Source organism: Passer domesticus, chromosome 14 (genome assembly GCF_036417665.1).
Source record: "Passer domesticus isolate bPasDom1 chromosome 14, bPasDom1.hap1, whole genome shotgun sequence".
Taxonomy (NCBI): domain Eukaryota; kingdom Metazoa; phylum Chordata; class Aves; order Passeriformes; family Passeridae; genus Passer; species Passer domesticus.
Genome location: NC_087487.1, coordinates 5,281,803 through 5,307,651, shown reverse-complemented (window position 1 = coordinate 5,307,651; position 25,849 = coordinate 5,281,803). Strand labels below are relative to the sequence as shown.

The 25,849-nt window shown below is 39.3% G+C and overlaps 1 protein-coding gene across 12 annotated transcripts in view; it reads right to left on the bottom strand.

Moving 5' to 3' along the window:
- OTUD7A (OTU deubiquitinase 7A) overlaps window positions 1-25,849 on the bottom strand; it is a 138,242-nt gene that overhangs the window by 36,710 nt on the left and 75,683 nt on the right. For 9 of the 12 annotated variants that reach the window (XM_064388534.1, XM_064388536.1, XM_064388537.1 and 6 more), the window contains 3 exons: window positions 14,680-14,812; window positions 8,389-8,545; window positions 7,143-7,297 (listed from right to left, as the gene is read on the bottom strand). In XM_064388534.1, the coding sequence (XP_064244604.1) occupies window positions 7,143-7,227 (85 nt within the window). In that variant the 5' untranslated portion in view covers window positions 7,228-7,297; window positions 8,389-8,545; window positions 14,680-14,812. Of the gene's footprint in view, window positions 1-7,142; window positions 7,298-8,388; window positions 8,546-8,722; window positions 13,606-14,679; window positions 14,813-22,939; window positions 22,959-24,728; window positions 24,832-25,849 lie in introns of those variants that run through there. The other 3 variants (XM_064388541.1, XM_064388542.1, XM_064388543.1) reach the window with 3 other exon arrangements.

Sequence of the window (25,849 nt, the reverse complement as noted above, 5' to 3'; positions counted from 1 at the left end):
AGTGGGGCTTGTGGTCGTGGAGATTAACAGAACTAACACTGCCTATCTCGCCTCCTTTAAACATTGCATTCTAAAAGCTTTTAAATTTCTAAAACTGTATCTTATTACATCACAAACCAAGTTTTGAGAGACAAAAACCTCCTGAGTTATGCTGGGTTGGAAATGACAAAATAAATTCATATAATATTGAAAACAAACACATCCTCCCACCCAAAGTCTGCAGGGCAGGTCCCTCCTTCCAGTCCTGCCCCTTGTCCAACAAGTGGCATTGGCCCCTGGTTTGGGGCAGACTGCAGAGTCCCTCTGGTCCCTAGAGAAAGGAAAGAGGAAGTCTTGTCTCAAGTTCTGTTTGTGTGTGTCTCCCATGTTCTTCTCTGACATCTCAAAGACCCTGCTCCTCACGCAACTCCCTTCTCTGTCACATCTTTAATCTTCTTTGCCATCTCCTGCACAGGCACTCAAGAGAAAGGGCCAGTCTTTCCTACCCACACAGAGCTCATGCCTGAAGGACAAGTAACAGGCAATTAATTTATTTTTCATAATTTCATCAACTAATTTAAGTCCAGTAAAAGCTTTGGTTGCAATTTGACAGACAAAACCAACACAAGACTGTTTTTTAGATTGTCTGCTATTTTCATTTCTCTGTTACTTATCTGATGCACTCTGTTCATTGACTGCTTCTTTGTTTATATGACATATTATTGTATTTAAAAAGGCATTTCAGAGGCATAACAACATTATTTCAGTGAATACAATCACATCAGATAAGCCACTGGCAGCTCTGGATCAGTAACAATTCGATTGCCCCAAACCAGCACCAACACAGCAGGTTTGCAGGAAAGCCTTCCAGTTTCAAATGGCCACAGAACATCAGTCAGCAAAAAAGCTGGAGAAGCACAAAGTTGGTTAGAAAACACAGTTAGTGAAATCATTATCGGGGTGCTGGAACCAAATCAACTCACTGACTGAACAGAAAGAACACTCTTACTGAGCAACTGCTTCCTGAACAGCTAATGTGCTATGTGAGTCAGCAGGTGTGCAATTTAACAACACTCAAAGGTCTCTGCTTTGAAACCAAGTCCTTCTTGTTTGGAGGAAAAACAACAAAACACAATTTATTTTTTTTTTAAAGTGCAGCTGAGTAAGGAATAGAAGATACACTGTGGCTGAAGGCTGGTACTGATGTGTTAGTGTCAGAGATAGCAGACACCTACATAAAAGGGAAATTCAAAAATAAACACAGCTACACTGTGAAGTTTCTGCCCTAAATAATGGTTCCTTGAATAACAACAGGAGGCATCATGAGCCTGAAGAAAAAACAGATTTAGATAAAACAATATGGTTTAAGTAACCACTTACCATCACACTAGATTAGCAGAGGGTTAATAAACAAAGTGCTAAAGAACAGCACAACTAGGATTCACCTTACAAGCATGGGTAAAATCATAGACTCAAAGAATGGTTTAGGCTGGTAGGGACCTCAAACATCATTTCATTCCAACCCCCTGCTATGGGCAGGGGCACCTTTCACTATCCCAAGCTGCTCCAAGCCTCATCCAGCCTGGCCTGGGACACTTCCAGGGATGCAGCAGCCACAGCTTGCCTGGACAACCTGTGCCAGGGCCTCACCACCCTCACAGGGAAGAGTTTCTTCCCAACATCTAATCTAACCCTGTTCTCTTTAGTTTGAAGCCATTCCCTTGTGTTATCACTCGTGCTCTTGTCAAAAGCCCCTCTCCAGCTCTCTGGGAGCCCTTTTAGGTACTGGAAGGTGTTCTAAGGTCTTCCCAGAGCCTTCTCTTCCCCAACAGCCCAAGGGTGTCACAGCAAAGGTGCTCCAGTCCAATGAGCACCTTCATGGCCTCCTCTGGACATGTCCTGAGAGGTCCACTGGGGGAGCAAAGCTGGATGCAACACTCCAGCTGGGGGTGTCACAAGGGCATTCTCCAGTGCTGTAACCCCAGAGCAACATGATATTATTTAGTCTTTGGTTTTAGCTTTGTATTGCTAAAACATTATAGCTTAGTGGGGCTGTAATAGTTAATCAATCTGTTGTCTTTCACTCCTTAAATCAGGTATAATGAAAACCAAGAGAGCATTTTATCATTAATTAGTAGGAAAAGCAAACATGCAACTATTACACAGCTCCCTCCCCCCGCTCCAAGCTTTCAAATATCCACCTACTCCAATATGTTAAAAGAACATTTGAAAGGTCACCAAAATTCCTGATTTAATGATAAATAAAATGCTGGAAATGATGCAATTTGAGATGTGGAACTAGGAAAGATATAAATCAGGGGAACCACAATGAAAGGCAACTTGCAACACCAATCTGTATAGACAGGACTTCAGAAGAGGAAATGTTCAAGGGGACATGAAGCACTGCCTGGAGTGAAACAGGACCAGTGCAGGGATACAGCCACAATGGGACAACATCAACTGAATGGGCAACAAGTTAACTTTAAGTAAGAGAAGAATCATCTGAGGAAGGCACTCAGCATCAAGAAAGTATCTATAAAATGCACTCTAAGTGCAACGTGAAGGCAACACAGAAACACCCCAGGCTAATGCAAAGAAGTCTGTTCTTACAAACCAACTGCTAATAAAGCAATCAAGTTCAGTTTAAACACAGGCACTGTTTCCTGTTTGGCATGAAGTAGATTAACAAATATTTAGGGGCAAAAGGTAAGAAGAACTTCAGATCAGCTTTTCTTTCCATCTGAAAAACTAATACACAAAACTAGGATAAAATTAGACCCTATTCTTTAAAACGAGATTTCATTTTGGTCCATGTTCTCAAAGGAAAATAATACAGCAAGGCCATTTTGTTAACACATGCCTCATTTTCTGCTAGAATGCAAAGTCACTCCAAACTGAACAGGCAGCTGGAAATGACAGTTTTGCTCCCTGTTTAAAGAGACATTGGTAGCAGCTCAGCTTCCTCTTCCCAATGCCAAACCTTCCACAAGAGAACTAAAAAAGGAACCATCTGAGGGAGAGGAGAATAAGAGACTATTTTTGGGGAGTTAGTTTTGTACACTCAATCACATGACAGCACTGTAAATGTCTCTCTCCCTCTCTATAAATTACATGCCTTTTTTTGAATTCTGCTTGTATACATTGTTCTTTGGGGAGATGTCTCTGTGCTGCAGTTCTGTCTTGTTCCATGGGGTCAGTCACCTTTCCTGCTCACATTTCATGACTGGAAACCCAATGTCCCAGTTCCTGAGTTCATGTTCAGCTATATATCCCTCAATTAAGTGCTGTTTGAAGCTGGAAATAGACAGCAGTTATTTTTATATAATGGTGAAATGCCACATCATTTATATAAATAAATGAAACCATTTATACAAGTCAAAGGGCAACTTTTCAGTTAAATATATTATTTTTAATCAGTTTATATTATTATTATTATTATTTCACAAATCCTGCAGTACCTGATGATTGCCTACACTGTCAGCATTTTAAAGTATTTCATCCTATGCCTTCCCCCTCCATTCCAGGGGTCACTGCCTGAACACCTGCTGCTCCCTGAAAACTGAGCTGCTTTCTCCTGATTTATCAGTGATCTCCGAGTTCATCCACACCTAGAGCCCTGACACTGTGAACCACATACAGTACAACTTGTTTTAAAGATTAAGCTGTTTTCTGTAATGGTTTTCTTTCTGCCTTGGGCCACGTTTTAAATAGATTATATATAAACAGTATTACTGTTACTCTGTGTGTGAGAGAATCGAGATGCCAGCCCAGACTATCCAGGAGGGACAGGGATGTGCTCTCCTTATTCCTGGACAATGGGGAAGTTGGAGCTCACTCAGCTGAAGAGAAATCCATTCTCCACCATGCAGAGCTCTCAGTTTATGCTCAAGAACATTCCCAAAGCTGAGTGAGCCAAAGGAGGTTTCCCAGTGATTAAAAAGTGCCTTGCACACACTGAGGTGACATCTGGAGAGTCTTGCAGCTCATTTCCTGTTTCCCTGTGACACCAGGCTGATCCATTTCTGAATTTACTCCTGGCCAAAGCAGGGATACACATGGCTGTCAGTATAGGCTTTGTTCAAACTGTTTTGCTGAGATTGTTGTTTCTGTCACCTGGGTCACATTTATTGTCAAATTTCTCTGTCAATATTAACTACTCAATTGAGGGGGTTTTTTTAGGCTGTTTTTATAGAAATCAGCAAAGGCTGAAAAGGCAGACGCAGTGAAGGTTCAAAACATGTAATTTCTACTTTTCATTACCTCATATACACAAGAATGCTTTCAGTTCTTGAGAGCACACAAACAAGGTAAAAACCTTGGGAAGTGGCAAACAACATCTCAGAGATAAGAAACAAAACATGAAAGATTCAGTAAGTAATCATCCAAAAATGAAAGTAAAGTAAGTAAAGTTAGAAAATGACATTTCTGAGGAACAAATGGTTTAGCATGTGTGTACAATCCACTAACACAAAATTGGTACAGCTAATGATACATAATTGAAATGTAGGAATATTAATTTAAAATTAATTTGAAATAGCTGTAAGCAGCTTAATAAATATGGAAGTCCAATATTAGACTTTTATACCATATACCAGCCATGAAAATGTTATATAACTCATTTTTTAAAATCTCTTTGCCTTTCATTTCAAAAGTAGAATGGACACTTTCTGAAAGATTCATGTCAAGCACAACCAGCAGAATGTTTTCTGAGATAAAGAGACAAGCAGCTGTGCTCAATATAAAGCTCAGCAGAAGAGAACTGCAGGGATTTTACCAGCAGGACAGGCAGAGTATAGAAACATCAAGTGAGCCAACATTTAGGGCAGCTTCTGGCAATGGAGAAAATCTATATGCAACGTATAGATTTTTTAGCTATTTGCACATCAGTCTGTGTGTGTTTAACTCACCCACTTGCTGTCAGGATGAACAATATATATTGTGCACAACTGTGCTGTGGATGTAGTAGAACATAATCAAAGCAAAACAATTAATATGTTAAAATAATTGGATAAGGAAGCAGAATTGGTATCCTTGATTATCTAAATGATAGTGAAATTGAAGAAATTTCCCCCAAGGATGAACAAAAGAAACAGCAATGACTCTGAAAAGGAGGTGTTACTCCATAGGAGCACATTGTGAAAATCCAGTCTGAGCCAGTTATAAAAACAGAATTTTTGAGTCGATCAGAAAGAGCAAAGGTCTATGGGGTCATAGAAGATCTGACCAAAACTTGTGATTCTATGGAAATGAGGCTCTACATAATCTTGTTTTGGCTCCAAGTTCACTGTGACCGTCATTTTCAACCAAACCTTGAAAGTTTTGGGAAATGTTTGTGCATACCTGTTTTTGAAGTTTGATTGTAACAATGGGCAGCATCATTCCAAGGCCAGGTAAAACCATTGGCACCACGGGTTGGGGTGAGAGGGTTGCTCTTCTGAATATTGTTTATATTAGTGTTAAGAAGCTACTCCATGGGTTTCAGTGCTGCTCACAGAGAACTGACACACTGTGATAGTCAAAAATGCTGCGAGGGTGGCAGTCCCTGTCCTGTCTTTAAGCAAATGAGAAAGCACTCCATCAATTACTGCCTCCCAGCACAAGATATGACCAGTGCTAGAAGCTGTTACACCAAATGTAGCTACGGCCACAAGTGCTGAAATGGTTGTTTGAGCACATCTTGTTCAGAACTAGCAACAATCCCTTTTACTTTGAGAAATTCCTGTGTAGGAGGAAATGATTTGGGGCAGATGCATATGTCTATTAGCCTGTCAGAATAATTAGATTGTATATTGCTTATTTCTTTGTTAGTATGTTTGATGTGAACCTATTCATCTACAGAAATGAGAAGTACAACACCGAGAAACTCTATTCGATATTTATTTGAAAGCATTGCTCTTTATAGAAAGAAAAAAAAGGTAAGTAACTCTCTTCTGAAAGACCTCTGATATGTAGGAACCCTTTGAAATTTTGGCAATGCTCTATCAGCACAATATCTGACAATCTGTCCTGACATAGCTGAGAAAAATCTTCTCATGTTCTTTTTCTAAAAGACCATCAGACTAAGACAGACTCTAGGCAAGAATGACAGGTTGATCAAATCAGTCAGACAAAACAGAGGGCTCTTAAATATAGCAACCTATGTTAATATTCCTTGCTAGGCATTCCAAGGTTTTATTTCATGCATTAGATGATTTGGGAAATGCTGCAGAATTGTGTGCACCTCTGTTTTAATTATCTATTACGTCTTATTACTGAAAAGCCCAGAGAAAAGGAAGAACTTAGCACAAAATGAAAAACTTTCTGCTTACATAAAGTGAAGCAGCTCTTGCAAAAAGGACATACATAACACAAGGTACATTTTTACATCTGCTGTAGCTGTTCAGTTACTTTGATTTAACACAATTTCTTTGAGCACATTAAGATTAAAAAAAAATTAAAGCAAATGCCAAACTTCTCAGGGAGCAAGTTCAGTATGGAAGTTTCAAGCCCACAGAACCACCTTGTAATTTGCAGATATCGTCTACTCATTTCTAACTTTCCCATCTTCACAATTATTGTTAGCCCACACGAGAAGAAATTAACAAATCCAACTACTATGAAATGCTCACATTTAAGCCTACAGACCTAAAACAACTAAAACAAAATTAATAAATAGACAGTTATTTGTCTGTTACAGCTTCTTAGTTGTTTTTCAACCTAGCCACTTGGTTCCCATGCTGTGAAGTTCAGGTACGCATGTTACCACTGGGACCCAAAAATATCTCTGGTGTCTCTATCACTGTACAGTAAATCCCTTTCAGACTAAATAGAGTGACCTGAGAAACTTGTACAACTACTTTCAGATAGCTGAATATGAAAATTCAGCTAAAGTCTCCTCCCTCCTCTCACTGGCACATAAACATATAGGGCTTGACTCTTAGTAACTTAAAGCACAGCAATCTAATACTAAGAAGTTTTTAAGAGTTTTGTTAAAAACACCTGCCTTAGTATAATCTATGGTCAGCTGTGCAAGGGAAACAAGAGCTGTCTTGGTAAAACAAGAGCTGTCTTGGTAAAAATACCAAGAAATATCTGTTTCTTTTGACCAGAGTTCTCTTGTTATGACTGGTTCTTGGTTTAAGCAAGCAGTGAGCACAGGAAATGACTGGGTCCCAAAAGTTTACCTTCTAGTAAGTCTCTTGCCAGACCTGGTTCTGCCCCTGTGGACCGAACAAAGTCTGACAGGACTGCATCCATATCAAGAGTCATGTGATCATTCAGAGGTGCTGCCAGACATGCAGCAGCAGTTGGACTCACTGGCTGGCTAAAAGGTCTCCATCTGCCAAGGAGAAGAAGAAACAGGGTTTAGAATATACTCCCAGGTGACATAAACCACATATTTCATTTATTCCCGAAACAAGACTATTAAAAAAGTTTGTGGCATATTAAAATAAACAGCATTTGTCATCCATCTCTGCCTTCGCCTAGAGCTGCTGGCCACTCACACTGGAAAGTTGTCTCTATCCTAATATTTCATACTTTTATTGATTTTTCTTATGTGCAGCTCATAAATAGCTTTGCAACTTGACTCAACTCAGCTAAACATAAGATTGGTTTATTAAAAGCACAATCACCAGATCATTGTCACTGCTCATAAACTGAGGTTCAGCAAGAATTTAAATGTCCAGAGCTCTTTTGCCTTACTAATACTAACACACACAGAGCAAGGCTTAGTATTTGTTCCTTTATTTGCCTTGCCAATACAGCTTCTGTAAATTACAGATTCTCTGCTGTGCTGGGTCTGGCTGGGATGGAGTTAATCTTTCCTTTTCTAGAACTCTGGCTAAACCAATGTTCATAGTAGCTGATATTACAGTAATTTATGAGGTTTATTTGTTTTATTTCCTTTTATTGGTAACCACTGCCGTAGCTGCTGAATAATTTTTACTGTGTTTATGAGCAGTCCATGAGGGACAATCTTAGCAGGGTGCTCTCCTGGTGGCACAATCACCCAGGGACCTGTTAGGAAGCAGAGCATGTTTTGCCCCAAGTGAAATGTGACAATGTCTCACATGGGAATTTTTCCTGCCAAATCCATAGCCAACAAAAAAATATGTCTTGCTCTACTGCATTTTGCATCTTCTTTTCATTCCTGAAAACAGAAACCTCCTCCTTTCTAGGCAATGCTCTTTACAAACATAAAACAGAAATTAAAGCAGTCACACAAGAGGAGTTCATGCTAGGCAAGCTATTAAAACAGCTGGAATTTAAAACACAGTCATCCTAAACATATTTTCATACTTCAACCCTGCCTGGACTGCTGCTGAAATGGTGCAAAGCAAAGAAAACAGGAGGAAATTAAACAATATACAAGGTAAGGAAAAGCATATGTTTTACTTTCATGCTTGCTATTCACTGGCCAAAGTTTACCTTTGAGCATGAATTGGATTTTTCCTATTGATTCCTCCTCACAGCCTCAGTTGCAACTTTACCTCGTGCCAAGGGTAAGGTCTGGCATGGAGATTTTCTATTGGCAGCAGATGATGTTGGTTGGCTCTTGCTTGCACCACAGCTACAGGGAAATAAACTGTGAAGAAAATTGGAATCCAATTAATTTCACTGTCCCACACATGAAACAGTCCTTTCCTACTTCATGTGTAATTACCTGGTTATACTTAGCCTGAAAAGTGGAATGCCTTTGCTTTCTTAGACATTACCTTTTTCTGCAAGTACATATTCCTGCTACAATTCAAACACCATTTACCTTCTGCCTCAGGAGGGTGGGGTCCTTCTCAGCCTCATCCATGGGGACTGGCCACTAAACCCAACTCAGTCCAACTAAACATTTGTGGGATATAAAATCACAGCATCAGAATTGTTACAGCTGGAAGATACCTTTAAGATCAGAGAATCAATGAGGCTTGAAAAGACCTCTGAGATGATCAAATCCAGCCCATGACCTGACACTACTTTATCAACTAGACCATGGCAGTAAGCAACATGTCCAGTCTTTCCTTAAACACCTCCAGGGACTGTGATTCCACCACCTCCCTCAGCAGCCCATTCCAATTTTCATCAAGAAATTCCTCCTGATGTCCAACCAAAACCTCCCCTGGGGCACCTTAAAGCCATGTGCTCTTATCCTGTCACTGTTACCTGGGAGAAGAGAGTGACACCCATCTCTCCACAACCTTCTTTCAGGCCAGAACAACAAGGTGCCCCTTTTTCTCCAGGCTAAACAACTCAAGCTCCCTCACAGCTCCTCATCAAACCTGTGCTCCTGGATACCAATTCCATGTTTTTCAGGACAAAGGTAGATTACACTGCAGCTAACTCTACCCACTTCACACTCTTTTGGCCTCTACACTGTACCACTGGCACATTTCACATCTTTTGTACTATTTATGCAAGTCTATCATTATGTTTGGGCCACATGAGGATAGCAGGGGAAGTGATCTTTTCCTCTCTATTTAGTCCTGGCAAGACTCATCAGGAATATTATGTCCATTTCTGGATCTGCAACACAAGAATGACATGGACATACTGGAGTGAGTCCAGTGAGGGACCACAAACTGCAGTGGATCACCTCTGTGCCAGGGAAACACTTCTATAAGGTAATCCTAATGAAAGTGTAGTAACAGAAGGAAAGCCGGAAATATTGAGGAGATTAGTTAAAAAGGAGTGCAGATACTTTGGAAAGAGAACTACCTTAATGGATTATGGTCAAATTTGACATCTAAGCTCTGTCTCAACTGAATCTGTTCCAATGCAAATAGAGGACAAAAATGCTACTTTTATTTTTAACAAACACTCATACTTAGACACACTGTACTCAACAGCACTAATCTGTACAAAAAAGATCACCAGAAACTGAACACAACTAATTTCTTTAGTGACTACAAGAAAGAATTAATCTTAGCCAGCAGGATGGAAACATATGGATCAAACTAAAGGAACCTGCCAGAGATGATACAAAGCATTGGTGCATTTCAGACCACCACCAGAAGTGACTCAGTAGTATAATGAGTGTTAATTTAAAACGCACCAGCTGGGCCCTCAAGTACAGTCACTGTGTGGGGGCTGGAGTGCTCATAAGTTTGGGGAGCTGAAGTATATCAGCTTGGAGAAGCCAATTCATGAGTTGTCTCAGAATCAGCATTACTTCAGTATTTTCGACAGTAAAAAAAGATATCCTTCTCAGAGCAAAGAATAACACCAATCTCTGCATTTATGATGTCACCATCACCTCAAAATTACCACCTAGCATCTACACTCCGGAAGCAGAGAGCAGAGTTGGCAGGATCCTCTCTGCATGCATTTGAACTAACACTGGTTTCTTCCCCATGGAAGTCATTTGCTCAGCCCTCTAAAATTTAGATTAAAAAAACCAAACAAAACAAGAACAAAAACCCAACAGAAGAAGTCTTAAAATATTATCTTTGCCAGAAAACTACTATCAGCTGTGAAAACTCACCGAGATGGAAGTGTAAAAAGTAAGCAAAAAAGAAAATAACTTATAAATTCTAAAGGAGGCAGTGACTCAGAAGGCAGGTGGCACAGACCCACTTCTCCCCAGATGGATTTGGTCTCTCCTCACTTAAGGAACCACCAGCACCACCTTTGCTCTCAATGGCTTGTCAAAGCATTAACACAACTTACACTTCAAATATGGAGCAGATCTAACACAATCATTCACCTCACACCACTCCTCCCATGGGTAACACTACAGACACACACACAGACACCTGCAGTTTTCATTTCAAATGCGTCACACACGACACACAAATGTCAACTGGAACTGAATGGATATTGACACATCTTGGCCATCAAAACACAGGTTTTCACTCATTTTCTGGCCAAACTTCTTCCCTAAAAAATGTCTTATTTATACAGCGCAAATACAAGAGGCAGTAAAATAGGATAATTTGTTTTATAAGAAAAACACTTTTTAAAGTATTTAAAGAGGAAATACTGATTAATTTGAAATGTTAAGATGAGCTAATAGGACTTAAAATCAATTTAGTACAATCTCAGTTATATTTGATCTTTTCTTCTCCTTCAAGTACCTCTCTCAAAGCTGAGCCATACTTGGAAGTGAACAGTCTTCACCTGAATCTAAATTTAACTTCTTCAAAAGCAAACAGCTTCACCCAGTTAAATGATATGAAGGGTTTTTTCTCTAAAGAAGTTTAAAGAGATGTACAGGGCTAACTAATGAAGCAAAAGCAACCATGTTAAAACAAATCCCATCCCATGCATCCAGACCAGACACAGGTGACAAAACCAAAGTGAGGAACAGAGAGAAAACAGCAGCCACTGGACAAAGCCTCAGGAACACAGAATGACTAAGCTGCAACTTAGAGATCTTTCACTTTCCTAATTTTCAAAGAAAGGATGAAAGAAGCACCATCAACTAAGATACACAGTCTTGGTGCTGTGGAGAGACACCCAGCATTAAACCAGCTCCCCCAGGCTATTTTAATGTCCCTGCAGTGTGACAGGGCTCAGGGCTCCCAGCTGCTCTGGCAATGCACAAAGGTGCAGCCAACTCCAGGTGCAATGTTCCTGCTGCTTGGACTACCTGGGAAGGCAGAAAGACCCTCTTAGTGCACAGTTTGAGATTTTGAAAGATATTCTTTCTGGCGGGCCACAATTGATGGGAAATGCCATCATTCTACCATCTTAACAGTATAATGAAATTAAAGCACCCTTTATTAGGTTAAACTATTAAGCAGAAATCTATAATTAAACAATCAAATCCAGCAGAGAAGATTTGTTTAGGAGAACAGCAGCTTTAAGGGAAGTGGTAGTTAATGCAGGCTACTTAAGAAAGTGGAGATGGTATTTTTTCTGCTAACTGGATTAAAAGGCATTAGTTGAAGAAGCCAAATCGATGGTAATTACCTAAAGAAAAGGTTACTGTGAACTAGACCTGATGGCAAAGTGGGACATTTAGATGTTAAAATGTGAACTCTCAAAACACAGTAAAATTACAAGACAGTATTTGGTGAGGGCTATCTACCTTCACAAGTCTAAAATATCAGAGTTTTGGAATAAAATGAGAAGAACAAAAAAGACAAAAAGTAAAAGCTCACATCAGACATTATTACTAAGGTTTTATCTACACAATGGAACTCAGGAAAATTAACCCAATTAATTTAATTGGATTTGTCTGTATCCATTAAATTCCTTTGAAAACACTTTCATTTGTGAATTAAATGCTGGCCTTAATTTGGTTTGGTACATCTTGCCTTCAAAGTGAGTTAAACTGAATTCACTGGAGACCACTTTAATTATGAATGGGATAGTGCACACAGGGACTTGGTGGCACTTAAGCTGCCCTCTTTAAATTCCTGCATTTAGTTGATTTGCATCAATTTTCCCTGGTATCTTGTGTAGACAAGTCTTGAACAGACACAGTAGATACAGAAGTGGAAAAAACAGAGAAAGAAAAAGAAGATATGCTGAAGAATCCTCAGCTCTGTGGGAACCTTCAAAGAACAGCTGTCCAAGAGAAATGTTCAAGTACTTCAAGGCCAGTTCTAGGCTAAATACCATCAAGGTTCAGGGACCAACTAGGAAATATTTTAAAAATGCAGGTACATTTCAATTTTCAGAAATGTTATTTAAAGTGTCTACTATTTGCTTATGTATTTGAATTATTTCAAGATAGAGCTATCATGAAGGACAACTAAAGTATCTTTAGATGAGATTTTTATGACTGTATTTGCATGGACCTTCAGAGGGCTTTTATAACACCATTTTTCTTACTTAAGAGTGATTACATTCTCAGAAGGAAAAAATGTCACAGATAAACAAGAAGCCCATAGAAACAGGGGTCCTAAACTGGAATAAACCAAGCAAGAGACACAACCTTCTCAGGTAAGGATCTCCTACACCCTCGCTTCAGTATTTTTTCAGCACAAAACACCACCATTGCTATAGTATTTTTTTTTTTCAAACAAGAAAACATGATACAGATAACAAGATAAAACAAGATACAGAGAAGGAATGCAAGTCAATTACAATGTTGCTCTGATTTTATTCACAAGGCCCTCATAGTGTGGTAATTGTATTGTAACAGAAAGCAGCTGTGCAAAGGATAAATGTAATGTCACTGATAAAGCTGGCATTTCTCTGAAACAAATACCTTGATTTTAAAACCAATTCAAGTATTATTCTTTTATCTATGAGAGTGATAAAGAAGTAAGCAGTATTATACTGCACTAGAAAAATGACAATTAGGCTTTCAGATGTTCATCTGAGGCCTCTTATTAAATGCAGTTTCATTAAGTAACATATATTTCATTTACTAGAATATATCTCCAAAGAAGCAAAATGAACAAACTAGATTGCTTCCTCATTTGGATTTTTTTCCTTATTTTTTTCCCCATCATTTTCCTTGTTTACAAATTTGTCCCAATACAGCAAGAAGATCTTCTACTGAAATACTGAATATATTTCTCCAAATGCCATCCTTTTTTCTAATATAGAAGGCATGCTGGCCAAAACTCTATTCTGAACACAGCCTTCTCTCTCAAAACATCTATCATGTACTCTGCCTGCATAAAATTAACTTCAGTGCATGAAAAGCATGCATTCTGAGCAGCCATTTTTGGATAATCTATAACATGGAGTTTCATTATTTTTTTTTCAAGTCGGCCTTGCATGAGGAGTGACCCACTTGGGCCTGCGGGCACCACGAGCAGCCCTCAGCTCCACAGCCAACACCGCCAGCTGAACCCCTCGCAGATCCTGCTTTTTGAGCTCTTTAACCCCGTGTTTCTCCACTGCGACGTCTGAAATCAATCGTCATAGCAACAGGAGGCTGAGCCGTCATTTGCACGGCAGATCAGCCGCTGTCACGGCAGTCTGACCGCACTGCGCGGAGCCCGCTCCTGAGGGGACACCCGGCTGACACGGGAGCTGCGGGCTCAGGGCAAAGGCTGCCCTGAGGGGACACCCGGCTCTGAGGGGACACCCGGCTGACACCGGAGCTGCGGGCTCAGGGCAAACCCTGCCCTCAGGGGACACCCGGCTCTGAGCGGACACCCGGCTGACACGGGAGCCGCGGGCTCAGGTCAAAGGCTGCCCTGAGGGGAGACCCGGCTCTGAGCGGACACCTGGCTGACACCGGAGCTGCGGGCTAAGGGCAAAGGCTGCCCTGAGGGGACACCCGGCTCTGAGGGGACACCCGGCTGACACCGGAGCTGCGGGCTCAGAGTGAGCCCTGCCCTGAGGGGACACCCGGCTGACACCGGAGCTGCGGGCTCAGGGCAAACCCTGCCCTGAGGGGACACCCGGCCCTGAGGGGACACCCGGCTGACACCGGAGCCGCGGGCTCAGGGCAAAGGCTGCCCTGAGGGGACACCCGGCTGACACCGGAGCCGCGGGCTCAGCCCAAGCCCTGCCCCGCAGCCCAGTCCTGAGGGCACAGCCGGGTGACACCCAGGTGACACGGGAGCCGCGGGCTCAGCCCGAGCCCGGCCCTGAGGGGACACCCGGCTCTGAGGGCACACCCGGCTGACACGGGAGCCGCGGGCTCAGCCCGAGCCCTGCCGGCGCTCCCCGCCTCCTCTGGTGCCGCTGGAGGAGCAGGAGCAGCTGCAGCAAAGCCGCCCTGCTCCGATTAGCGCTCCTGGGAAGGCTGCTGGTGCGGAGCTGTAAATAGACACACAGCTGATTAAAGCTACCATTAAGCAAGTGGTTGATTTGACTTACAATAGACTTTAAATAAGAGTTCCTTGAGGCAGGTGTTGGATGGGTGTTATGCTGCTGGTTTTTGGTGAGGAAAAGAATCCATTTTTGCCACAGTAGAAGGTATGAATAAGCAAAATTTTGTCCCCTGAGAAATCTGGAAGAAAAAAAGAAAAAGTAGTATTATATTAATCATTACACTTCTGCTATTTGAATAATAATAACAGCTGTCAAAACAGTCTTTACCTTTGACCTTAGAAGCCTAATGGACACTTCTCTTAATACAGATAAATTACCACATACAGTAATTTGCATTAAGAATGCAAAAATATTGGGCAAAACCCAGACAATTAATAAAAAAAGAATTATGAATGTACAAAAATATCCTTATGGCTCTCCTACATGAAAATGGCAACTTGCACTTGGAATTTCTTTTAAGAGTTCTTTGTCCTAAGACTCATGAAATACACATTTGAAAGTTTTCTTCTTATAAGCTTCCAAAATCTGAAGCAATGAACTAAGGAAGAGATATCCAGGAGAAGACTCAAGCAGGATAATCACTCATTTGGATGAAAATAAAAAGACAAGCACATGAAGAAAGAAGGAACACCATTTTTGGGGGTCTATTTGTTTTTAAAAGATACAGCAGTTCCCTTTCCATATAATCTACTCCCATCTCCTAAGAATAAAGCCTGCTGCTTACAAATACATAATCCAATTACTATAAGCTTCACCTTATCATTCTAAAAGGCATTTACAATCAGTTTTATTGTTTCTGGGTTTTTAATCCATTCACAAAACACATACAGTTGTAACTGGGCACAACCCCACTAAAATCAGGATTTAACAGCCCAAATCTTTTTATAATGGAAAACATTCCTTCTGATAATGCTTTTTAAACAGGCAAAACTATAACAAGGTCCACAATTTTTATGAATTTTTGATAATTAAGATATGAAAACAGAACATAACATTAGTTATTGGTATTTCCTAAAATACATACACAAGTAACCAAATCTCATTAGATAATAGTTCCTATGCAAAAAACTCCCAAAAGTTTGTGTGACAGCTCAACTGTAACATGAATTAAGTACCTCAATCAACAAATGTTAACTTACCCAAATCTAACTCAGGTGCATGTGAACTAACATATAGGAGCTAATAAGAATCTTTTTTTTTTCACCGTGACACATTTTCATGCAAGAATCATAAATATGACCAAAGTATTATCCTCAATTCTTTGTTGGAACTCGCTTATGGGTGTAGCACACCACAGACACCCTCACACTGAAGCAGATTATTTCAAAGTTCGTAGCAGCATAAAAAGCTTAATTTCATACATTGCAAAGGAAATGCAGTCAAACCACATTCGCCTGTGACCCTCTCTTTATCACCCTCAGGGAACTTAAAAATAACTGTAAAATGCTCAACTTACAGAGCAACTTTTAGTAACTCTTAGCACTTTCAAGGGTACTTGGACTGCAGGGGATAGAAATAATCATCAAGTGTGAATATGCCTCCACATTTCCAGCTATACAATATTAACAAACTGAAATATCTACACTATGACACTCCCATTAGCTTTGGGAAATAACTAACAACTCTGATATCCAGCCCTCAAAACCAAATGATCATGCTTCTTCTTCTAAGGAGATGTAACTTTTATCATTGCCCTGGAAATAAACAAGCAAAGTCTATTCCTTTTTTTTCAACACATATTAACAAACCATGATCAAAACATTTTTATAGATTTGTTCAATACATCTGCTGCACGGAATAAACTCTTTCCAAAAAAGTTGAAAGCTGACTCAACTTATGTGCTTGCAGTAATTTTTTTTATTATATCACAATTTACCATTTAAACTAAAATAAAAATGGTTTCATTTAGCTTACAGTTGTAAATAAGTTATCTAAAATATTACCCTGGATACTGTACAAGGACATGCACATAGCTCAGCCCTTTTCAGCCTCTCTCACACGTGCATTGGAGCTTCAGGAGTTTAAGATCAACCCTAAATACTGCTTACTCTGCTATATTCCCCTGTATAGTGGCCAAGAGACTGAAGAATTCTCCCTATATGATCCCAACTTGGTCTGTGACAAACTACATAAAAGGTCAGAATAAAATTATCATAGGATATTAAAAGGTTCAGGATGGAATTTCAGTTGCAATTCTTTCATCATTCTGAGCACAAATTTTGAATTTGTCTTTTTACCTTTGCATGGCCCCTGCAACAGCTTCTGTGTGAAGTTAGCAAAGGAAATGAAGCACAGACTGAAGATGCTACATACGTACTGCAAACCAAAGAACTCTGTCTAGAACAGGCCTTTTGAAGGTAAGAGTCTGAGACAGAACCAGCTGAGGCCAGAGATCAGAGATGTTCTTTGCTAAGAATGAATATCCACATTAACTCTCATTTCCCCCTTTTTTTATCTGACATTTCAAAGCAGTCACTAACAAAGAGCTGAAGAAGCTTCCTCCACTCAGTTTCTAGAAATACCTCAATTCTCTCCCAAGACTCTCATGCACTGCTTGTTCTGAACTCAAAAGGGGTTCCATTTTCCACTTCTGTTTCTGACACAGGACTCAAATACTTCCTACAGTTTTCTCAGCAGCTTAGGGTCAGCTGCACAGTGCTGAAAACCCCTGCCACTACTCTGCTGAATGTGGATCAGCATCTCCCCAAGCATGAGCACATCTCACATGTGTGCTTTCTTCCATTATTTTTGTTACATACATGCACACTGAAGTAACTGTAAGTCCAGACATAAATCATCACTTTCTGCAGCATCAGCTCTGTGCTTCGATTCTGCCAAGACTTACCTTCTTCAGTGCAAGTTCTACATTCAGTACAAGGCCTTGCCCACTGCTCATTGGTTCTTTGCAATTATTTAATTTAGCTCAAGCAACATATGTGGGAAAATTATCCCTAATAATAGGGAAGCAATAACATTCAAGAAATAATAACAAGACCACCAGCAGAAAGGATTTTCCATTATAAAGACAGCCACTGTTGGTACTGGTCTTCTTAAGGACAAAGGACAAGTACTAAAAAAATGATAATTCTATTCTAGCTATGGAACTGTGTCTGTGTCCTGCAGATGTCTGTGGTGAAAACTATGGGGGGGAAGGATGCAAAATTTGACACACAGCATCTGTCTACAGCTCAGCTACAGAAGATTCATGACTAGCTAATGTTTCATGTTCTTGCAGATCTGTGACAGTTGTCATTCCCCAGAGTAAGGCAGCACCTCAATGATGTAACTTTTCAAAGACAAGTTCTTGAGCACACTCTGAAGTGCTGGCACAAACTCAGGTTATTTTCTTTTTCTGAACCTTCATCACTTCAAATCTCTTTATAATCACTGCATGAGGAACACCTATTGCTTTATCTATGTCCTAAGTCTGTAGAGTCTGTCACAAGTTACTGATGAAAAAAAGGATTTCTCCTCCTGCTAGAAAAGTCTTACTGTGACCAGTGTTCTTGCATGTGAACACATTTCTCCCTTCCCAGCTTATGCCAGTTTGACTCAGAAAATGTGTGCAGTGGATTGAGCTGACAGGGATGTGAAGGCAGAAGCTTAAAGGACATCAAAAGTGTTAGCAGAATGAGCTCTGTATAAATAGTCTTACTGATACAAGTCTCCAAGCATCCTTTATCTTCCTGTACACAGAGATTAGAGGAAAGCTCAAATGCTTAATTGTATGTCAAGTGCACAGTCAGCGATTAAGGGTTCAGTGTAGTCTTTAAAAATGGAGTCTGCAGCACATCCATGCCTTTATGGAGACAATTCAGCTGGTGTTTTAAACACAAGGCTTGACTGTCTGTTACTCTGCACGCGACATTGTTCTTCACATCAAGGCAAAACACATACTGGTGATTCTTCCACATTCCTCTTAAAAATACTGATCCTCTCAACTGGCTCATCCCACAGCTTCAGTGACAGACTGATGAGAAAGTTCTCTCTCTTACAAGTACCCTAAAATTAGCAGCAGGAGTGAACTTCTGAAACTCATATGATGTACAAAAAGCAAGTCCTTCTAAGTCCTTAGGTGCACATAAGTTAGAAAGAAAAGCAAGCTATGTGAAATGTGCTGGAATTCAGCAGAAGCTGGAATATCAGCTTGGTGTGTGCTGAGCTAAATGAGCTCCAGCAGGGAAGAACACACACACCATGCAGCAAAACAGAATTGGGTAATTTCCCCCAACCCTGAGACTCCCACCCTTATTTCTGTGAAACATGATGTTCCTCAGTTACTGCATTCCGTTTAGAAAATGAAACTAAGAAGAATAGAAGACTTAATTCCTTTTTAACCTAAAAAAAGCCTATCATTTAATATAATCTCCAAGATTTTAAAACAGAGATATAAATGAGGAAATAAAGATTTGAGACATGGCATCTAGAATGATTCATTTCACAACATTTTGAAGATTTATAAAATAAGTATAGCAACTGTGTGTTTCACTTAGACTACATAATTCATTGAAAAGTCCTGCAGTAGGAAAACATTCAGTGAAATGAATGTGAAATTACCTAGTATTAAGAATGGTTGTTCATCAAAAATTAAAAAAATACCTGCCCTAAACAGTAAAAAAAAATCCCTCTTTCATTTAGTCAAATCAATTTGGTAACACAGATTTAGTTTTCTCCAGACATAAATAAGCTGTAACTACCTCTACAGTTATGATTTTTCTTGTAATTCAGGCAATATGAAAAATAATGATTAATAGGAAATAGGCTAAACAAGGAGTACTAAAAGCTGATGAATCAAGGGAAGTGTTATAAGGAAACATGCACAAGAATTGTACACACAAAAAAAGCAACAGCAACTAACAGATATTCCAAGTTTTATGTTAAAATAGCCTAATTTCTGACCAAGTTCAACAGGATTAATGGATATTCAGCATCTCTAAGAAGTAGCCCATTAGTTCTAATTGCCACTGTCGTCATCTATTATTGCATTCTATGGAAAAGCAGGACATGGAATTAAATAGCACTGTACCAACTAGGAAATTCATAATGCCAGGAAAAAACATATGGAAAAGGCTATTGATTGCAAAATAGAGCCAGGGGTGGGGGAATAAAACCCTTCACCACACTGAATAATAATGTCTACAGGCAACAGCTTAAAAAAAAAAAAAAAAAACCAAAAAACAACCCAAAACCAAAAACAACCCAGTGCCTGCATTTTTTAACTTATGTACCAAATTCACATATGAAAAGAGCACCTGTAAAATCAATGAAGAACAATCTCTTCTGAAACAAACAGCTCATCATGAACTCCCAGACAGGAAAAACAGAGGAAAACACAAAAGAATTTGCAGTCTCCTTGAGCCTGAACTGACAAACGTGATGACAACCTCACTCTAAGGAATTAGAACATATTTGTAGAGCTTACTGCAAGCTTCAGCATATAAATATCTTTCAATTTAATCTGCTGCAGAGAAAAATATTTATGTATTTTTTTAAACATCTGAAATTGGATTCTGAAGGGATTTCAGAAATACCTGTATTTTTCCATGAATTCTTGTTTTAAAAGTCTTGGAAAGTTGACAGATACATTAAAAAAATCCTTTAAGCTATCCAAAAAACTATTCTTTCATACATTTAATTTTTTAAAATTTATTTTAAAGACATTAATCAAATTCCTCTGCTTTGCTGCTGATCAGAAGCCAGATGCATAGCAGAGCTGATTGGGAGTTGTTGCTGATTATTTTTAGAAACAAATGTTTCAGCACTTTGGACAATACCCACTGTCAGTTTATTAGAAATTATTCAAAAACTCATGGCAGAAAATGGCTCTGCCTGACTAGCAGGGCTGCTTATTATCCAGAAATGCAAGGAGGAGAGAGAGAATTCTGTTACTGTTGGTTCAGAATAAGAAGCTGTGGATGATGAACAGGAATGATTTCAATGAAGATCTTTAAGTTCATTTAGGTTTTACATGAAACAGAAATGGCTGTGTGGGAGGGAAGGAAAGAGAGAAAATTATGATTTGATGCAGGTATTTGGTCCCACAACAACAGATCAGTAGTGTTTGGAAGACAGATGCTCAGACAGACAAAACTATAAAGCACACAAAAAGAATTTTTTAAAAACCCAACAAACCCCACCAAAAACAAACAAGCGAAACAAAATCCCCACAAACAAAACCAAACCCTCAAGCCCCCCAAAACAAAAACCCCAACCAAGAAAAGAAAAAACAAAAGAGTTGGCTTGAAACCATTTCTTCTATCACTTGCAAAAAACCCAGCTATATGAGCTTTTCAAATTAGTGACTTAAGGAGTGACCAACCACAGTGCAAGAAGCAGAACTCCCATTTCCCCTGCTTAGCTCTGCAGAAAGCTATTTTAAAAAATGATGGCTTTATTTTTTACGTCAGTCACTTTGCAGTAAAGCAGTCAGTCTGCCAGACAGGCAGTGTGTGCTGCTGTGGTATTTTAACCCCAGCCAGCAGCCCAGCCCCACACAGCTGCTCAGCTGCTCCCCCTCCAGCAGCACCAGCATGAGAGCTGGTAAAGCTAAAAGACTCCTGGGTTGAGATGATGGTTTATCAGGGAGAGCAAAGCAAAACAAGGAATCAATTCAGTGCTTCCCATGGTTGGGCAGGTGTTCAGCCATCCCCAGGAGGGCAGGACCCAAACACACAGAATGGTGGCTGGGGAGAGACACAGTCATTCCAAATGCCCCCGCTTCCTCCTTCTTTCCCCCAATTTATACACTGGGCATGATACCACAGGGTCTGGAACATCTCTGTGGTCAGTGGTGTCTCCTCACCACCTCCTGTGCACCCTAGATCCCTCCCCAGGCTAGAAGAAGGAAAAGCAGGAAAGGCCTTGGCTCAGTGCGAGCCCCACTCAGTAATGACTAAAACATCTCTATATCATCAACCCTGTGTTCAGCACGAATCCAAAACACAGCCCCATACCAGACAGTGTGAAAAAAATTAACTCTAGCCCAGCCAAAACCAGCAGACACGCAATATTGACTCACTTGAGTCAGCTTTTCTCTTATGTACAAATGTTTGGGAAAAACCTCTTGCTTTTCCATTTGCTGAACCAGTTGATTACCCAGCAGTGTTCTCCATTTCATGACAGACAGAATGAGCTCATTTCTTGGAGCTGCAGTCAGTACACACTGAAAAGCAAACTATCTGTGGGGAGTTCATGATACTTGAAATGTAAAATGGTACAAGCTGAACTTTACCCAGTTGATAATAATTTGATTTTTCAAGCACTAGCTTCAATGTAAAAGTGGTATGTCAAGAAAAGAAGGTCACCATCATCAAACAGTCAAATATTTAAACTTTGATCAGAATGAAACTCATGCCACTAGTATTTGTGTTTTAATTAATAAAGAAATTGATCTGCTTATGTGCATTGTAATATATGCAACTTGGAAACTACACAGAAACTACTATTTTCTTATGTATAAAAAAAGGTTTTCTGTGATTATGATCTCTATAGATTGGAAACTTTAAATAAAAGGAAGAAAAAAAATATTACTTCCAAAAATAGATTTCATCCAACAGAAATTTAGTTGCAAAGAACTTCTTGGGCAACTTCAAACAGTTCTGAATCTGCCCTGTGGATTTTTACACAGCTGATGTGACTGAATATCTACTCCACATGTTCAAATCCACATCTGCTTGATTAAATTAGACTGTCACTCTCCTGAAGTAAAGCCACAGCCAAATGGCCCAAAGTTATACAAACCATCTCCAGCAGGAGGTTCAAAATCTGGCTCTATACCTTCTCTGTAATTCAAATGATGGAGTTTAATCTCTCCAACAGAAATACATTCAGAGAATTTATATTATAATTGCAATTGCTACTTTGAGATAAGCATTAAACGTTCCCATAATACTTTACCTCTGGAAAGTCAGACACTTAATAGAATGTCACTCCAGCCAGCGTCACCGCTGAAAGCTGACCTTGGAAATCTTCTGGTCCTATCAGGCATTCTACAAACCACTACAAGAATTTACGAAGGGACAGATTTGCTCACATTAGTTCCTTCAATGAACTAATCCATCTGTTAAACACTGAGATGGAGGCACTGATCAATGGGACCAAAGGCTCCAGCAAGGGCCTTTTTTTTCCATGTGGAAACAAAAAGGTAAGGACTGAATCTGTGATGTATCAGGTTTCTTAGTGGAGAAACCTGGCTGAGAAAATACCAGAACTGCTGGAACTATATCACTTTGCCTTGCTAACATGGAGCAGCAGGAGTGAAGGAATGTTGGCAATGGAAAGATTGTAGACAGGTCAATAGACTCACCATGCCATGGCCGAGCAGGAAAAATGGACAGCATGTATTGCTCTAAGGAGTGTTAATGTGCTAAGGAAGAGCAGGGAGAAACTGCAGCCTTTTCCCTTCTCCTGCATCTGTATTTTTAACAGCCTGAAAAAAACACTGAAAACTTTTTCAGCTCCCAGGTCATTGCAGGTAGATGCATAAAGATGAGTTTAGCTTTCATAGTACTTTTGCTCTCCCTTCCAGGCCTTGGAAACTTTCTCCTGGGCATTACTGAGCTGGCTATGATATCAAACAGCACAGATATACCATGTACTCTGAAGAGAAATAAAGAAACACTAAAGCTTTATACATCATTTGCAATGTGCCACAGCTCTTCAGTGAAGATAAAATATCCAGTATTCTTGCAGAAGGCCTTAAAAATAGAAAAACAGCCTTGTGATTGTGAAAGCTAGGAATAAAGTTAATTACAATAGTACATCAGAAGCTTAACTAACAAGCATAAGCATGATAAGCCACACACAGTCCTGTGATCTTCCAAATTTATAAATAGCTCCAATATTTTTCAGAAATAGAAGGCAGATCTCAGTGCTGAAGGTACGAATCTCTTCAATTTTATCTGGACCCATCTATCTACTTTTGGTGAACACACAAGGATCAGCATGCACTGAACACTCAATATCTATGAATTCACAGAATGAATAAACCAGCTCCATGTGTAGAAAATTTATTTGGGAAATCCTATCAGCTTGCAGGAAATTTTTCTGCAAGCAGCAGAGAGAAGAAAGCATCATTTTCTTTGGATTTCTGTCCTTTAACACTCTAAACTTGTGCAGCCACCAGCACATCCCAGAGTTAGCCCAGACACGTGCATGCACTTCTATCAAGCAGAGTAAAAAAGAAGTACTGTGCTAATTTCAGGCATTTTTTTCCTTCACCAGCCAAACTTTCCCAAAAGAGACAATTGGCTTCCTCTTAGGGGGCACCTCTTCTCAGTGATGCTTTAATTGTCACAAGAATGAAAATTGTATCTAATTGTCTCATCACAGTATTGAGCAATCCACCAGATTCTTTCAAAATGAATGAAAAAATATTAAAATGATTTTTTGTATGCAGTAAAATCTCTGTTAACAATTGCTGAAAAGAATGTAAATCTCTCTTAATTTCTGCATAGAGGGAAAGATCATTCCCTCAGGAAAAAAAATACGTCACCATAAAAATTTATCTAATTACTAACATAACTTTTCAAACAAGACATTTTAATAAGACATCCTTTTAATCCCTGCCCATTTGATAAGGCATTTGGTAGTTTATTATACCAGCAGTACACAATTCAGTTTTGTAACACAGCAATAATAAATAACACAAATTAAACAGTCAAATCTCATAGCCTCCAGTGAAACAATATTGGGAATATAATTACATGCAGTACACATTCTGCAATGGATGTAGACTCAGTTTCAAATTTAGCAAAATGTGACCAGGAAATAAGTATCTGGAGCTTCACCACAGTGTTTGTTTGACCCTTTTCAGCCTTGAAATTCACTATTTGCCAAATGTCATTTCAGCTTATAAGAGTATTAAGGCTCTTCTAGTCCCCTGTAAAGAATTGAGTGCTCCATGAAGAGATGCTTTTAGAATCTTGCTGGTCTAATTTACACTGTAATTTATTTTAGTTATTCAAAACTTTATTCTCTCTGAGTAAAGTTTCCAAAGATTTTCAACATCTTTGTGAAACAAATGATGTCAGTTTTTCATGCTTTAAATATACAGAGGTAGTTAAAAAAAAAAAAAGTGAGAGGAGATTACTTACTTGGAAACAAGGTATTCCCTGTCTTCTCTATGAACTGGCTCTTTCTTCTTTTAGCAATACAGTGCCAGCTTCTCCAGCCATGTGCTCTCTGCCCTTATATACACTAAAAACACTGAGAGATCAGGGATGGATAGCTTTTGTCTAATTTACTGAAATCCTTTCTGGCTTTGCAGGAGAGGTAATTCAAAACCACGTGAATTTAATGATAAATATGACTCTGAATGAACTTAGGCTGGGCCATAATTTAGTTGTGCAATGCTAAAACTCTACTACAGAACCCATGCAGCATCTAGAACAGATGGATGTATTTATTTTGAACCATTCTTATTTTAAAGGTTTAAATGTCATTAGAAATTAAAGAGTTTCTAATCATCTTACCTAAATAGTAATATCTCAAGAGAGACAAAGATCATGCTTTCATCATGCAGCCACTGTCTATTTTTGTCTGCAGACACCATGCTAATATGCACATGGTATTATTAACAGCAAAACCAATGAAATAGAAATTCCCATGGACTTCATGCTAAATAACTATAAAAGGAGTGTATAAATACTATCAATGTATACTGCATCAAACACTTAAACTGTATCCTTCTACTGCTCTATATTGATAATTTTCATGGATTAAGATTCTTAGATTAAGATTTATTTCTGTAGACTGACAGGTTCTTGCTCTGAACTGAACCAGTCCATATTTTTCAATTAAATGGTTAGATTGTCCAGTGAGAACATTTTCTTAAAGGATACATTTAATTCTTTTCACTGAGGTCTAGAACTACCTACCTTGGAAAAACAGGTTTACTATGAAAAAGAAATCTTAGAGACAAACAAAAATTTCCTGAAATTCCATGAGAACCTACCTTGGACAGTACTGGCTAAGAGAAGAAATACACTGGCCTGAAAGGCTTTGTGAAGTTTGTGCTTTAGAGACATGGATTCAGTGGTAAAAAACAGGATTTAAACAGTTTGTGCAAAAGAGAATTAATCTAATTTCTCACTGTGGAATAGGACTTAGAAATATTTTACTTCTAAAATATAGCAAAAGGATTTTGCTTTCATGAGAACTGAATAAATTAGTTCATATGGACAAAATAAGTGATGAAAGCTGTACAGGCATGTAG